Here is a 13,691-nt window from a genome sequence, read left to right on the forward strand (position 1 = left end):
TTTTTTTGCCTTTTTGTTGCAGATTTTGCTGCAGTGCTTGCGATCATTGTCCTGTTTCATTTCAGCCAAGCATTTGCTGGACAGATGGCCTCATCTTTAACTCTAGAATCCATTGGTCTACAGAGTACACGGTGGGTTTGCCCAGAACCTCAGCTGTTTGTGACCCACACCCGTTTCCACACCTTGGCTCGTATGATTAAGTAGAGGATCAATAGGGGGTCCATGTCCCTCTTGGTGGACACTCCCATAGGGCTCAAATCTACTACCGAGTAGTTCATGGTTGACTAAGTGATTGCAAGATGCCTGGGTCTAAACTTCTGCTTTTACTGAGCTCCTCACACCTGAAGATGATCAATTAATCTGGTTGGCAGCAACTGGCTCTGCTATCTCTTAATTCCTGTGAAACCATTAGTACTTAGTGGTCTAATTTTTGTTAAATAAATACTGACATAGTCTAATATTTCCCCTGAGGCTGTATAATTCAGGATAACTGGCTGTTAAATCTTAGTCCCAAATACTTAAAATAACATCCAAAACACGTCTGACATTTAACAAAGGTGATATTTTATTAATTTCAGATTCAAAATAAAAGTATTCACACTAACATATATTGAGTAAATAGGCAAGAACAGATCTTCACCCTTCAAAATAAACAGTTGCATTGCCCCGCTGCCACATCACTGATGTGGTGGCCATTGGGGAAACATCCCACTTGTGAAAAAATGTGATCATTGATAGAAAAAAAAAAAAAGAAGGAATAAGCACACATTAATAGAGCAGACTGCAAAACTCTGAACTGACAGTGGTGCGAGAAGCAGTACTTGTCAGAGTACTGGTAGTAGTTAGCTGTTGAGCTGGAGGTTCCCTGTTGTTGGTACTCAAATAAGCTAAACAGCAGAAGTGTTACGAAAGTGTAACGACAAACAAGAGGGCGGCGGACGCCCCGGCGTCAGAAATGAACCTCTCAACCAAGAATGTCTTGTTTGTATCTAACACAAGCACGGCGTTCATATCAATCGAGGTCGGCTGAAGTTCACTTCAAACGCCGGCGCCCGTTCTCGTGTCCTCTTCCTGCCAAACTGTAACTTGAGCCCTCACCGGGTTAAATGCATCAAACTGGAGGTAGAGGTAGATTTTCCTGAGAGGTTGTAAGAGACAAGAGACAGAGTCCTGTTTCTGTTCTGAGGATACACGTGAAGCTCTCTCTCACACACACACACACGCTCTCACTTGCTCACGCACACACACACACACACACACACACACACACACAGACACACACACACGCTTCCCTATAATAATCACATTACCATTATAAGTATCATCACTGTATTCAAAAATCTGCTCTATAAGTAATCTCTGTGTCTCCGTTGCTACAGCATGTCTAAAACAAGGAAAAAAGAAGCAGGGAAATAGCCAAAAAAACAAAAAACAATAAAAAAAAAAATTTATATATCCATAGCCCTAAAAGCCATTTTCAGAAATAATCTACTTAATGAGTCTTAGTAATACATGTTAATTCATACAATTGTCACAGCAGAAGGCATCTTGTTATTTTATCATCATCATCATCATCATCATCATCATCTTCCCTATCCACAGTCCCCCTGATTGAGGTAAGGTGAGTGGTGAAGTCCAGTCAAAAGTCCTCGAGCCCCACATGCGCCTTAACCCGTAAATGTTCTAGCAAAGTGTCCATGTCGGCAGCAGGTGGGAGCAGGAGTCACGCTCCAAGCAAGACCCTCAGAACCATGTTTTTCAAGCAGTTATTTTATCTACAGCTCTGGTTGGGATCAAAAACAGCTGAGATTCAGACACTTAAAAGTTACGAATGAGACAGAGAGCGAGCGAGCCGATCGCGATAGACTCTGAGGGTTTGTGCTGATATTAACATACTGTTATCAAAATTGGACTCCAAGACAGGCAAAATAGATGAGTTATGTTGCTGTTCAAGTCTGTACAACAGTGTCAAACGAAGCAGGCTTCTGAAAACAGTCCAGGGCCATTAAAGACGAATAAAATAATAAAAAAGCCAAACATGTTGCGCAGGCATTGTCTAATCTAATGATGGAAAACATCTGTAAGCTATAGGAGTCAAACTTCCTACCATACAATAAAAAACGAAAGCTCCAGCCTGAACAAAAATCTGTTTTTCACAACTCTACAGGCTACAGAGTTAAGACTGATGCAGTTTTCTTAGCTACACTGTGCCTTAAAATATCAGAGATGAACTACCTCTGACCAGAGGATCCTACATGATTGCACTGATACAGGCCAGACTGCATTTTCCCTGTCTGAACCACTTCCCTGTTTGAGTGCCTTGCAGAGCTACTGATTCTAAAAGCCTGTGAAGTTTGGTTTTAGTGTTCCGTGATCTGAATGCTGATTCTGAAGCTTTTACATCCCCCACAAACATTAAACTCTGGAAACACCACAAGGAAGTAAAGAAAGGAAAAGAAAGTAAATGGAATAGTTGAAGCCTTCATATCCTTCCATGTTTTCCCCCCCCCCATACAGGAAACTTTGACTGATTGTGCGCTGTAACAAAAACCTTCCACTGAGGGGAGCTCTTGCCAAAGAGCTGCCTCTAAAATGGTCATCATTAAAGGTGAGAATTGCATTTTCAGCTGATTGTCTGTGGTCACTACAATCTCTTTTAAAATCCTTATGAACCGGCACCACCATCACTTGAGTGGGGTTTTTTGGCCTGAGCGCAGCCTCCAGCAGGATTCTCCCAGGTGTGGCCCTGCAGGAGAAATCTGCCAAAGCTTTTAGTCCTTGAGGTAGAAACGGGGTTTGATTGTGGTTGAAGGGATGTCGAGAGTGTTTGGAGGTATACGGCATTGTCTTTACGTCTCATGATTGTTGCTACCGCGCATGTTAAGAACATGTTCCTTGAAAATGCTGCCGTCCACAGAGAGAGCGAGTACAGTCGAGTGGCGGTACCTTTGTTGTTCATGTGCAAATATCACACACAAGCAGTCGATAGTTATACAATAAATATGGATTCACCGAAGGGGGGGAGGGTGCTTTAAAAGCTGCCTTGGGGGCCAAAAGGTCACAGGGTCAAATGTGAAAAAGCAGTGTTGATCCTTTAGATTGGGATTGATTGAATTTAGCTTCTCTCCAGCCATCCTCCCCCAACATGCTTCCAGCCGCAGTACATCTCTATTTGATTGTCAGCCATTACTGGCAACTGTGACACCTGCTACTCCTGATACAAAGAAAAACAGCCCTCGTATCCACTCATACTGCAGATACAAGGAAGCAGGAATACGTGAGGGCTGTCATTTTCCCCTTTTGTTTTGTTTTGGTTAGGGCCTACGCAGTACTCCAACATACCAACCCATTACTGTAAGGGCATAAAAAAAAGACAGATGACATTCATGGAGCTGAGCCTTTGAATCTCACATTCACAAAGTGTTTACTGTGTTTCTAAGAGATGCACTTATCAAACATTTAAATCAGCTGTACGCCTGAGTTAATGAAGAGCAACACATTCTACACGTAGACACTCTCTGAGCCTGACGGCGTCCTAACACATCAGCCTCATGTCTGACTACGTAATTTCAGTCACTTTTTTCAGAAAGGTGTCCTGCACGTGCTCATGGGTTCACTGGAGAATTCGCCAAACAGCTGAATGTTTTATCATCGTGTCTCAGCAACCGTGTGTTCGGTTTACGGCGTCTGTGTGGAACGGCCTCCTTGAGCCCCCGTCTGAGAACCAGAAGCAGCTACTGCTTGATGTTGCACCATGCACCAAACGCAGACACACACTCGCAACTCTAAATGTTCAAAAGTGTGGTTTAACCTCATCATAGTTGACATTGGCAATCGATGCCACAAATGCAACACTTCTTGCATGTGTCTGGCAATTATTGCAAGGTTAGTGTGGCTGTCGCTGCCTCAGCCATGGGCTCATCTTTGAGAAGGAGGAGGAACTTTACGGTAAACAGATAAAGCCGGCAATGTTTTGTATTCCGCATCTAATAGGCGCTTAAGCGTTTTGCGGAGAGAAACGAATTTAGTTATTCGATTTGCAAATCAAATGGTTTCTGAAGTCTCGAGCAGGGTTTTACATAAACCTGAAGTCCGCCTTTGCTTTCCTGTGCCTGAGGATGGACAGTTCAATCCTTTGTGGACATTGCACTGAAATTCAAGAACGCCACTGTGATGACTGTGAGGTCCGTTACAAAAAACATAAAAGTAATGACCAGTTGCTCTGTAGCAGCTGGTGGTAATTTCCCACTGAGAAGTGAGTCCAGAATCAAAGCCACGACAGCCATCTGGTGATATTTGACTTGAACGGTAAAAACTGATTAAACTGAGGTACCGCGCGCTCTCTGGTCAGCTCATGCTGTGTTAAGGTCTCTGAACAGAACCCACGTACAAAGCCTGATTTACTTCCAACGTCAGTAGGAATGAAGCTGCTTTGTGAAGTGGGGTGACTGTGTGTGTGTGTGTGTGTGTGTGCGCGTGTGTGTCGGGGCTGTGGGGAACAATCTTTAACGGTTAACAGTTCAGAGAGGTAACAGGTTAAAGTTCAAAAAGCTGAATTGATTGACTGACTTCAAAAAGCACGGACACAAATGACACAGATTCTCCTCTGTGTTTTGTAAAGCTAACAGAGTTTGTACAAAGACGCGAGGCCACAAGCAAACGCTGCAGCTGCGATCACCTCTCAGCCATCGCAGGATCCCGGACAGGTTGCAAGCTAACCTTAATGAGACCCTGTTCGTCTCAAGGCGCGGGATAAGAAGCACTTGGATCAGAAGACACACAAATTCATCAAAAACAAAGCTGAAAACGCTAAAATAAAAATAAAAAGCATCTGAAATCTATAATACAAAGCCAAAAAAGAAAACACAACACAATGTCACATACGAGCTGAAAAAAGCACTCGTCCGAAGCCCAGATAAGCATCTCCTGACACCTGATTGTCCATTTGAGCAGCTCTGCAATAATAAAGATTCAGTATACGCTCGACTCCTGCGAACCTAAGATGGGAAATCACTTCATATCTCATTAAGGGGGCTTTTTATCTACAAATACATGCATGCATCTTTTCTTTTTTTGAAAGACAATCACTCCACTAAAGGCCAAGTTAGAAAGAAGATAAAGCAGATTTCAACACGTGGAAAAGCAGTGCTCTGTCAAGTGGGATATTTGTTTAAGAGCGAGAAACACGTGAGAACATTCACCTAAAACCTGTGTTTTCCCACATAAATCTGAACCCTAAACAGGAAAAGGAACACTTGGTGTGGACAGCATTGAGAAAGTCCATCCTGTGATGAGGTGCAGGGAGGTGGGAAAAAAAACAAAACAAAAAGAAACAACTTAATTTTACCGCCTGTACAAACTGACCTTACTCTTACAAAAACAGCCATTTTGAAAACTCTACCAGCATAATGGAGAGAGAGAAAAAAAAAAGGTAAAAGGTGTATTTAACAAGCCTCGTGTCAACAAACAGGAGTGGATTTTCTAGCTAAATTAGCCGAGCGTCACAGGAAGAACAACTATGCCCGTGCTCCTTTGCATTAGTCTGAGTCGGGACGCCGACGTCACTCTGTCTATTCACAGGAGAATCTGTGATGTAATGCATACGTCCCCACACGACAGGAGCACAGACCTGCGTTGTTATCTCACACAGACACTCAAAACGGCTGCCGTGTGTATAAGGTTTTACCCAAAATGAGGTCACAATGGTACAATTTATATATATTTATATATATTTATATATGCCCTGAAGAAACAACACTTATCCTTAAAGTTATTCTGATTAAAAATAGATGATATTCTTTTTTTTGGTATAGAATTCTTAATATAGATTTTTTTCCTGCAGTGAAAAGATTGTTAAAGATTTAAATGATAAAAAAAAAAACAATAAAGAGAATAAAATAATGACAATAATGACAATGAAAACTTAAAATAAAATCTCTCCCCTGAAGGATAAAACATCATTGTCAGTCAGTAGCTGTGTTTGTGTGTGTAAACAATGCTTTCCTAGTTTTTATCTTCTCTTTTGTTCTCCAAATAATCTGTACATTGATGCAGAAATAAATAATTCACAGGCTGTGCATATGTCTTTGTTTAGCATATACTGGCTCTCAGTTGGGAGATTTTGCTTTTTCAAGATCATTTTGGCGATGAAGAACAAAAGAGTTTGTGAGAGGAAACCTGAGATAGTGTACTTCAAGTGAAAAGAGTTCCAGTTTGTGTCTTTCTGTATGGTTTATGGTTCTTCTCTTTTCTTTTCTTTTCTTTTCTATTTTTGGCATTGGTGAGATAGAAAATGAGGTTGCTTTTTGGCTTCACTTAGCGTGGTAAATAAAATAAAAAAATGAATGAAGGAAAGGCTGGGAGTTTGTTAAGACAATGAGTTGCTGGAGTTTGAGGTAGGTGTGTTCTGCAGCTGCTGCTGCTGCTGCTGCTGCTGCGGAGCGACGCGACTGCTGGGAGCCTTGTTGGTGACGGACGATGCAGATGCACCAGACGAGGCTGACCCTGGTGCTGCCTGAGCAAAAAGAACGCCTGGATAGAAAACGACAAGAGGGAAAACAAAAAGGAGTCAGAGTACAAAACATCTGTCAAATGCTTTGAATTACAGTCTGTATATATTGATCTGCAACCGCTTGGCGACCACTTTTTGCTAGGAAAAAAAACTGCCTTTCCTGACCAACTGGCGAGTGGTTGCTCAAGGGGGAAGGTGCTTCAACAAAAACCTCCTTGCAACTGCTATAGTTGCATGTAGTTTGTGTGGAAGAAGCTGACTTGTCTGCAGACACAGGTGCCAACTGCTCACCTGTTAGTAGTCAAACGGTGAAAAGCGAACATTCACTTTCAAAGAAAAAGTTGTGCCATTTGAAACGCATTGTTTAAGCTGCACCAGAAGAGACTTGCTCTTCACGCATCAATCTGAAGCTGACAGCTGGTCACTAACAACATTCAGGCTCTAGTTACCTAGGTAACCCTCTATTCTATTTACTACCGGATTGTTTGGCTATCAACGCTTGATAGATACTTCAATCACATTGCCAACTTTGTCTTCGCCCCGTTTTTATTCTCTTAACGCAATTCAATGCCTCTGGTTACTGAGAATCACTTCATGTGTGAACACAGCTTCAGGTACAAATTTTTAGTTTAGTTTTTAGTTTCAAGGTAAACGTGCTCAGTTTCCCATTTGAGTCACACTGACGTTTCACTGCAGCTCTGCAAATAGTCAGTGAGAATGTGCAGACAAGCCGGCACCTGCCATTTAAACTACAGGAGACAGCAGCGTTCTGCTAGTGACTAAAGCAGTCCCAAAGAGCTCTTTGGTGCACAACTGTACACCTATTTCTGACCAATTTCACCTAACGACATTAAGCAATCTCCAACAGCCAGATTATCCAAGGGGTCTAGGCCCACGAGACTGAGGTCTTACCAAACTTGGTAATCTTCCTCCAACAACAACACTCTACGATGTTACTGCACAACTCTGCTTTGCCACAAAACAGGAATAATCTGCTCTGTGTAACATCTCTTACAGCTATAATCATTTCTCCATTTCTTCACAAATCAAATAAGCAACGAAACAACATATGAAACAGAAACAAAAAAGGTGCTGATAGGAACATTCGGAGGAAGAAAGGGGGCTGGTCTCTATACCAATCTGATGCTTCTCCAGATCTGTAAGTCAGCCAAGAGTCTTACTGGAAATACTTAACGTTTCATGACTAACTGCGAAGCAGCGAGCTCATATCTGACATTTTGTTGTGTCACCTTAAGTTACAGAGGAGCTGCTCACCAGTGTATACCACTCCATTGAGCTCCACGGACATGCTGATGCTCCCTGTGCCGTTGGTGGTGAGGTTCAGAGCTGAGTCTTGTCTGCCATCTGGAAGAAAGCAGTTTTCATCCTTATTCATTTTTGGATCCAGATTTGACTTAAGAATACTCAAACCAAATGGAGAAACAAAACCGTCCCACAGTAGGAGCAAAACTGAATTTTTCAAAAATGTCCCAATGAACATTTCTCATAAGTCACTTACCGAGAAATGGTTCATGTGCACGATCAGATAGACAGTAACCGAGACAAATCCTTCTATAAGATCAAGGTGCGTGCTTACAGAAGGGAATCCCCACACAGATAATCATGCATGTATGTATGCACGCACGCTGCTTCTATAAGCTAAGCAGGTCAACCTATAGCCCTGCTAGGTGTTACTTTCTCGCAGTTGGGTGCTGTGGTTTGTGGTGAGATTACAAGAATGCATTGAGATACTAACTGTCATGAAAAGGGAAATGTGTCAAACCTAGCTCGCACTGGCAACAATGAAATGTAAAAACCTGTGATGCCAAGAGTAACTGTGATGTCGTAATAACTCCAGATTTTTATTTTTAGTTCATTTTGATTTGCAGTAAAGACAAAAATAAACTTCAACTCTGGAATAGTTAAAAACAAACAAACGAATGTCCCTAAAAATGCACTCTAATAACCGACCGTTACCATTTGAAATACATTAATTCATCTTCTTCTTTTACTGTTCATTTACATGTTAACCACTACCAGAGGTGACATTTTCATTTTCACGTGGGTGTTTGCATACACAGATCACTGCTGCTAGCGCTCACGCTGACATTATCGACTTAATATTTCCCAGCAACCTTAATATTGCTTTTTTATCTGGACTTGGCCATTTGCTTTTTCTTGACAATCGAGAATAAGTGAGAAATTACAGTTTCATTTCACATCAGCAAAATCAGTGTTCTTGCATCTTTGAGCTTTTGAAACCAGGGAGATGTAAAAAAGGTGGTGTACTCTTTTATCTCATGTTGATTAGATAAAGGAGGAATTTCCTCAAACGAGAGTGTAGAACAGCCTGCAGCTACTGTGCAAAACATGAAAGTCATGTCTGACTGGTTGTTTTGTTCCTCTCTCTCTACCTGAATATGTCAGAGCTCCACTGTTCAGTACCTTGGTTGTTGATGCGAATGTTCATAGGTATCTGAGCAGTCATGGCTAGCAGGTTCTGCTGCAGCGCTCTCTGCAGCAGTCGCTGGTGTTCCTCGGCAGACAGCGCCATCTTCTTCTCTGGCGGCTCGCCTGCTTCCAGTTTGTCCCTCAGCTGCTCCAGAGCGGCCACCTGAGCAGCCATGGCGGCATGGGCTGCTGCTGCCTGCACAGCAGCCACTGAGTGACCTGCCAAGCCCCCCGCTGGCAAACGAGCCATGCTGACGCCTGCCAGAGGCTGGCCTCCCTCTTCTTCTGGCCCAGCAGCACAAAGAGAAAGGGGAACTCAAAGTCAAGCAAACTCATATGATGCATTATAGTCCCCAGACATAAATTTCAGCGCGACCACAGAAAACAGATAATAAATAAGATGCAGTGTGTTACGGGAAGGTCCCAGGGTTAAGCTCTTTTAAAGAGAGAGATGACAGCAAATCAGATTTGATGCTATTTCTTTATTTGAAGATCGGAGTTTCCGTTTAAGAGATAAATTTGGCAGAAATGATCTCTGATCATAAATGTGCTATCAGTAAAATTCTCAAGATTTCACAGTGGATCCTCATTTTAACTTAAATTTTCAAAACTTTGATCCAACACAGTCAAGAGTAAATCGTTATACTGTCACGTTATACTGACAAACCGTATACTTGACTTGAATTTGTCATTTTGACCTGAGAGTAGACAAAGTTACTGCCATATCCATGTATTTTAACCTGATTCAAAACCAGTAATCTGATTACTTTTTTCAAGTAACGAGTAAAGTAAGGGGTTACTATTGCAAAAACGGTAATTAGATTACCGTTACTTTCCCGTAGGAACGCTGCGTTACTGCGTTACTAAAACCGTGATTTTTTTGCGAGAATGTCTCATGACAGTGACGTAAGCAAGTGCAACGTTGGTGACAGCAGCTGTGTGCAGATCAACAGTGGATCACATATCGATTGTGGGAGAGAGTATGAGCGTGCAGCGTTTAAAGCGTGGAAGTACTGACCTTACTTTGAGTTTGATTCCATAAAAAGTTACAAAAACATTAGTGTCCGTTGTGCGTGGGAAGAAAACTTCTTTTTACAGCGAAAAACCCCCCCCCTAAACAAGCACCGAGTGCGCAACGACGTAATGGGTAATTCACAGAGAAACTCACGGATTCTTCCACTGACCGCCTCGGCACACCTGCACCAGGGTAAACCTCCGCCTACCCTACTCCTGCTTTACAGGTGAAAATAGAGCAAAAGGACCGCTGAGTCTTTGACTTTATTTATTTTCTGCTGTGTTTCACTTGCATCTATTTGAAAGACTGAGTGTAAACACAAAAAATATTTTCTTTTATGTGCTGGAATGTGTAGAAAATAGGTTTAAATGTTAAACAAATTTATTCAAGTCAGAGAACGGTGCATATAATTTTATTTTTGCTTCATGCATGAAGTTAAAAGATTAAAACTGATAAAACAAGTTAAAAAAAAGATACTTTTCCATTTGATTACATTTTGTATGATGGATTATGCAGAAAAAGTAGAATTGGGTTGACAGATCTATCGCTTTATCACCTCCTCAGGTTGTAAATCATGTTTTTAAAAAGTAACTAAGTAGCTAAGTAACTAAGTAATTAATTACTTTTGAAAAATAAGTAATCAGTAAAGTAACGGGATTACTTTTTTGGGGAAGTAATCAGTAATTAGTTACTGATTACGTTTTTCAAGTAACTTGACCAACACTGTTCAAAACAATCAACATCAAAGAACATGTCCCTCAAACAGTAAATTTTCTTCGATGTGCATGCAGCGCAATAAGCAAATCTCACCTTTCTTGATCTTGTGGATGTGACCCAGCGAGGTCCCGTTGGTGCCCACTGTTAAGCCCATGCTGGGCGTGGGGAGCTTCGGCGAGGACAGCATGGTGGGAGTCCCATTGGGAGAGTAGGTGAAGAGAGAGCTGCCAAAGCTCTGTCGCCGGCCCTCCCGTCGATTGCTGTCGATGGCTGCTTGAAGCTCGTTGGGGTTGCTCAGTGCCCTCTTTTCACATTCATATGGGTACAGGTACTTCATGTATCTGAAATCAACAAAGTGCACAACAGGTGTGCCCTTCTGAGTTTTCGAAGACAAAGTTTGGCCCAACTTCAGCTAACTAGGACTGATCGGTCTTAGTACAGGGATTAATTTCTACAGCAACAAGTATGGAACGATTTAATTTTAGCTAACTCTTGCTTAATTGCTTAATTAAGAAAAAGGGTGCTATTAAGGGTATTTTCACACGGTATTTTGTCAGTTTAAATCGGACACTGGTTCTGTTTCCCCATTTGGTGTGTCTGGTTGTGAACACAGTAATCACACTTGGGTGTGGACCAAAACAACAGCACCGAGACCCTTTGGAGAAGGTGTGAAAATGATGCGAACCAACTATCAGGTGTACGTTAAACGTTTCAGGTTAAAAAAAAAAGTCCCGTAGCCATGTATGCTTTGTATTCTTAATGTGGAAAGGTACTATGGATGTGCTAACAACTAACCGTGAAATGAAAAGAAATTCTCCATGTTCTCCAGTAGACCAGAACACGGCACCTTCTTCCTGTATTTATTTTTCTTGCTCCCGCCTCAGACACATCCGGCAAATGAGTGGACTGAACATTCTTACATGTTTTGTAGTAACGGATGCATTTTGGACTTCTGCATGTGAAGTCAAACCAAACCAAAGGAAAAACTACAAGTTTACAAACTCATGACCAAAGTCGGGCCAGAGTAAACAAACTACAGGTGTGAAAACGCCCTGAGTAACCTTTAAGCACCAGTTAAACGAGTGTTTTTATACTGACTGTGTGCGAAGAGTGAAGGCTGCACTGGTGATTGAGGTAGGCAGGTTGAGTCCTTTGGTGATCTCCCTCCACAGTTTCTTGTTAATAACCTCCACCAGGCCACCCTTCTCTGTTACCAGCTTGTACAGCATGTACAGATCCAGGACCTGTTTGGCCATGATGGGAATACGATTCACTGGGGTTCCTGCAGCAACAGGAAAAAAAATACAGTCATGCTCCACCAATAAAATACATATGAAATAACATCAAAGACAAACAACAGTACCTGAAATAACAGTTGTCTCCCTTTAGCCAATAAAGGTGGTGCGCGGTCACACCCATTCATTTTACATGTTTAAGACAGTGCTGTAGCTCACAACTTAATTGTAGCAAAACCTTCTTTGGCTCTTTTGTCACGATTAAAAGACCACACTTTTACCATTCAGTATTAGCAAACAGTAATTTGCCAGTGCAAGGTGTTGTTTAAGTGCTCAGAGTGACGGTGCTGCGGTCGAGTGGCGGAGCTCACCAACGCGCAGATCTAATAGATGCTTCGCCCGTGCTAGGAAACTACACTAGGTTTGCTTTTACCCTTGAGCTGAACCAACGAACTTGGCATCCAGGCAACCCCACAAATAATCAACCAGATTCAGAACAATTTACTGTCTTTTGGCTAGATGTTAAAATACAAAACAATGGGCAGAGTAAGACCACTTATGACATTAACGGCTTTACATAGAAACGAACAAGCATCAAATATATCAAACTCCTGTGAGCGTCAGTGGTTTGTGTCCTTGTATGACCACGCTTTTTTCCAGTCCACTCCTGATGGGGTTCAGAGGTCAGCCCTCACTTTTTAACTTTGAATTCTTATATTTCAAAACCTGGAACTATTTTTCCACTGAAAACTGTCATTTTTACAAGTATTTACCTTAAATATCTAATATTTCAATTACAACAACACGTTATTATCATTAGATACTTTTCAGCTTATTCACAAGGGCACGCCACTGTGGGCAACTCCACGTGTTTAGCTTTTACACTTGCTGCCCTCCCTGACACAACCCCAGAGAGATTTGTGGTTCCTCTCAGAACTGAAAAGGGGATCTTTATCTAATTAGGGGAATTAGAAACTCTACTACTGCACAATAAACTTTGTCTTTTCCAAATCCACATTTAAAATACTACTTGGAAATCTTCTTTAAAATAGCTTTTCTTTTAAACCAGAGGGCGGGGTTAAGGGGGTTCAGGGGATGTCCAAAGAAACAGGTTTTTATACCCAAAGGGCAGTTTATCAAAACTTAGACGTGTGACTCATTTACGGCTAGTAAAGATAATTGGAAACAAGCTAAGACAAACTGTGATGAGAAAGAAGTTGCTCTAAAAATGTCTGGAAAAAAAAGGCAGAGTAATTGTGACAGCTATTTTGATTTTATTTGAGAAGATTATTAGAATTTAGTTATTGCTCAAGGTCAAAGTACGGAATAAAACGCTTTCATTTACATTACTAATATGCTGTATAATTGCTATTATTATATTGGCTGAAAAACCAAACCAATCAAAGCATTTTTTTAATCAATTTGTCTTCTCAGTGATTATAATTCTCACGTCATATTTCTTATAATGGCCTAGAGATGGCGCTTTCAGAATCTAGGAGCACACTACCAGAGGCTGTGTGAACATCTACTACTGCTTGGCTTTTTGTTTTTTCAGTCATGAGCAAACTTTTCTTTTCTCCCATGTCAGTCGTCCGCCCACTGATCTGATCATATCAGCCATTGGCATCCTGTGAAATCAACACGGCTTCAAGAAAATAATTATCTTAAGTTGGCAGTCTGGCGTTAGCACACTGAACACAAGAAAATACAAACTATTCACTTTTCTTGTTAGGTGTTTAGATAAGAAGAGTGAAAAGTGGTT

General features: G+C 41.5%; 1 protein-coding gene across 2 annotated transcripts in view; it reads right to left on the reverse strand.

Moving 5' to 3' along the window:
• Positions 1-542: 542 nt before the first annotated feature.
• Positions 543-13,691, reverse strand: part of arid3a (AT-rich interactive domain 3A) — a 47,552-nt gene continuing 34,403 nt past the window's right edge. Inside the window, exons 5-9 of one of the 2 annotated variants that reach the window (XM_004574364.6) lie at positions 11,793-11,976; positions 10,788-11,035; positions 8,957-9,247; positions 7,787-7,876; positions 543-6,531 (exon numbers count right to left, since the gene is read on the reverse strand). In XM_004574364.6, coding sequence (XP_004574421.2) covers positions 6,368-6,531; positions 7,787-7,876; positions 8,957-9,247; positions 10,788-11,035; positions 11,793-11,976 — 977 coding nt within the window. In that variant the 3' untranslated portion in view covers positions 543-6,367. The remainder of the gene's footprint in view (positions 6,532-7,786; positions 7,877-8,956; positions 9,248-10,787; positions 11,036-11,792; positions 11,977-13,691) is intronic. The other variant, XM_004574366.6, reaches the window with a different exon arrangement.

The sequence above is a fragment of the Maylandia zebra genome, linkage group LG15 (assembly GCF_041146795.1).
Source record: "Maylandia zebra isolate NMK-2024a linkage group LG15, Mzebra_GT3a, whole genome shotgun sequence".
NCBI lineage: Eukaryota > Metazoa > Chordata > Actinopteri > Cichliformes > Cichlidae > Maylandia > Maylandia zebra.